At 42.5% G+C, this 3,068-nt stretch overlaps 1 protein-coding gene across 1 annotated transcript in view; it reads left to right on the forward strand.

Moving 5' to 3' along the window:
* Window positions 1–2,766, forward strand: part of uba2 (ubiquitin-like modifier activating enzyme 2) — a gene marked incomplete at its 5' end in the record, with an annotated part of 10,890 nt that extends 8,124 nt beyond the window's left edge. The window contains 1 exon segment of the mRNA XM_035665483.1: window positions 1,418–2,766. Coding sequence (XP_035521376.1) covers window positions 1,418–1,632 — 215 coding nt within the window.
* Between the last annotated feature and the right edge of the window lie 302 nt (window positions 2,767–3,068).

A 3,068-nucleotide genomic window follows, 5' to 3' on the forward strand; every position in this document is an offset into this window, starting at 1 on the left:
ACATGGATGTAAACTGCAGCTTGACTGGTTGACAGAGGCATACAACTGCAGGGACAGTAATTCAAGTTCATACTAATAATAGTACTGGCACTGCTGGCAGGCTGCAATTTCTCAACAAGGGGAAGTTGGTTAGTCATCATCCTTCCAGTTCTAGTGACCTGAAGCAGCAGCTTGAACATGGTATCAACTGAATACATTAGTTCGGCCAATTATCCGGCATTTTGAGATAATTGGCATTGGCCGATGTCTGCTCTCACGAGGCCATTAATGTCTAAGACACATCTGCATGCTGGCTTGTCTGTGTGGCTGCTGTAGAACAATGTTGGTGCTCCCCTTTGACTCTTGGGAAGGTGGTGAAAAGTGTCATGCATCCTGCTGTAGACATATATTTCACCATCATCTTCTAAACGTTAACACGTTTCTCCCATCCTAAATGACAGCTAATCTAGTCTAAAACTGCCACTGGCTGGTGTTAACTTCCTTCTGAAATCTAAAGCATAAACCAATGTATTTTTCTATTAATTAGTAAAACTTCCATCCAAAACAACACGTTACTGGCTAAGATAACCATGGATTTTAGATTGTAATGTGCATGGAATAATGAGATATATATTACTTTCCTTTGTTTTGATATCACCCAGCTCTCTAAATACCAGCATCCGCCAATGAAAAACGTTGGAAGTTGCTGTGGTTTTCACAGTACGTGACTGATTAGCAACAGAGGGTCACACACTACAAGATCTTTCACAAGGAGTCTGACTGCTCTCCAAACAAGGCTCTCCCTCAGGGGGAAACATTTTGGGACCTTTTGTCAAAAGTTAAAAGTTAATATTTAATATCATTAAATAAGTGCTGGTTGGTAGACACAGACTCACAACACTGTTCATTCAGCTTCCATTATTATGTGTGTATGTCGGTATCTGTTTTGTTTTTTTGCTGCTGTTACCAAAGTAACTAACAGTTTACTACTTCCTGTCTGGTGCTAGAGAGAGAGGCTACCCGTGTCTGCTCTCACTGGCTGTAATTCATTATTTATCCTGCTGAATATTTTTCTGGTGTCAGCGAGCCTGCGGGTCGCGTTGTGGAACATTTCACACAATCCTCCTCACTGGAGCATGCGCCAGTTCGCCTCCAATCTGGGGGCATTTGTTGGTCGCTAAGTGGAAAACCAGGGCTTGAATCACATATTGTGAACTTGGCATTAAAGATATTAGATCTACAACAATTAACTTGGCCTTTTTTTCAGCTGTCAACCCGCCATGATATGATCTTATAGACTGTGTGCGTTTTGAAAACAACGATCTGAACTAGGTTTTCAAACTGTAATCAGTTGTCATCTCATCCTCTTGCGTTTTGTGGAAACGAATTAGCATCTGCTTGTCTTCATCTGTGAACACTCTTGTCCACCACCTTTCAGCTCCAGCAGAGGACGATGACATCATGATCGTCGACTCGGATGAGGAGGAAGGGGCATCGTCTAGCTCCGCGACAGCAGCGACCAGCGGCACCAAGAGGAAGCACTCGGACGCAGAAACCGGCGAGGCCTCCATCAAGCGCCCGCGGACAGACCAATCGAGCGCGGCAGCTGCCCCTACTGACGATGATGACGATGACATCATCGCTCTGGACTAACCCGTGGTCCCTGGTCTCCTGAAGGACTGAGAACTCTTTGAATGCTTGTCATTTCGGCTCAAGACTGACAGTAGGCTTAAATAAAACACCTCTTTTAAGAAGAACAATTTACTGCCCTGGTTGGTCGTTCGTCACTTCCTCCCACCCCCCAACTCTGTGTTTGTGCTTTCATACTCCCTCTGCTCTCTGACATGATGCTGTAAATAGATTCTACATTTTAAAAAGTTTTGAAAAATACATACAACTGCTTTTGTTATTTTTATTCTTTTCTGGTCCCTATAAAATGCTTCTCTTGATGATTAAAAAAAAAAAATGCTTTTTTTGTATTTTTTATAAACGTACTGTATTTCTCATGCTACACAAGTCAGGGTGTTATTGTGCTTTGTGGTCAGGTTACGAAAGATTTAAAAACCAAAACATTTTCTTGGGTTGTAATATAGATCTCAGTCGTTGTGAAGGGACGGAAACAGACGGAGCCAGGAGTCTAACCAGGCTGCCTGTCTGTAGGTGCTGTTGATGTCTGTGGTCCGGTTGGTAAAGCACAGAGGCACTGAGGGAGAGTTTGGCCACGTTGTGCCATGGGATGTTAGTTTGCTACCTCTTTTCTAGAACTAACACGTTTTGGCTGCAAATACATAAACATGCCCTCCACAAAAAAATAAACTAAAAGTTACTCAGACAGCCACGGAGCAGCACAGTGGCGCAAACATGGCTGCCTGTGAAACTGCACTGTATCCTAAAGGCCCTGGCTAAGCACACGCAGCTTAGATCCAGGCTAGTAGTAGTTTAATGTAAACGTGTTACAGTTGCTTTTTATTAGTATGACTTGGTTCTGTTTGAGCAAAGCGGTCACAGTTTGTGTAGTCGGTTAAAGACCAGAGATGGACTAGTGGTTTGACCAGAACCAGCCATTCTTTTTCATACTGCAGAGGTTAATCTGAAGGCAGTGGAGTCCCGCACTCAAATGACATAAGAACCACTGGCACAAGTGTATCAGTCGAGCTCCTGCTGCCTTCTCTAACCCCTGTATCTGTGTCCGTAGTTTCATATTTTATTGTGATCTGACTTGTTGAAAGGCTGTGAGAGCCCTTTGGACCAATTTGGTGAAGACAATAAACTCAACAAATTCAGAGACTTCTTGTGTGATCTTGTTTATTTGTCTGTCTTTCATGTTGGTACAAAGTCCTTGCAAATACAACCATTTTTGCACATATTGGGTATGCCACATATAATCCCATTATAATTAAGACTAAGTAGGGGAAATAATCCAGACAGATGTTTTTCTTCGTACTTAGTTGTCCCTGTCTTTGCATAGAGATAAGAGTACAAAGTCCTTGCAAATACTACCATTTTTGCACATATTACGGGTTATGCCACTATAATCCCATTATAATTAAGACTAAGTAGGGGAAATAATCCAGACCAGATGTTGTTGT

Source organism: Morone saxatilis, unplaced genomic scaffold, assembly GCF_004916995.1.
Source record: "Morone saxatilis isolate NCDOM2014 unplaced genomic scaffold, NCSU_SB_2.0 Contig2, whole genome shotgun sequence".
Taxonomy (NCBI): Eukaryota; Metazoa; Chordata; class Actinopteri; family Moronidae; genus Morone; species Morone saxatilis.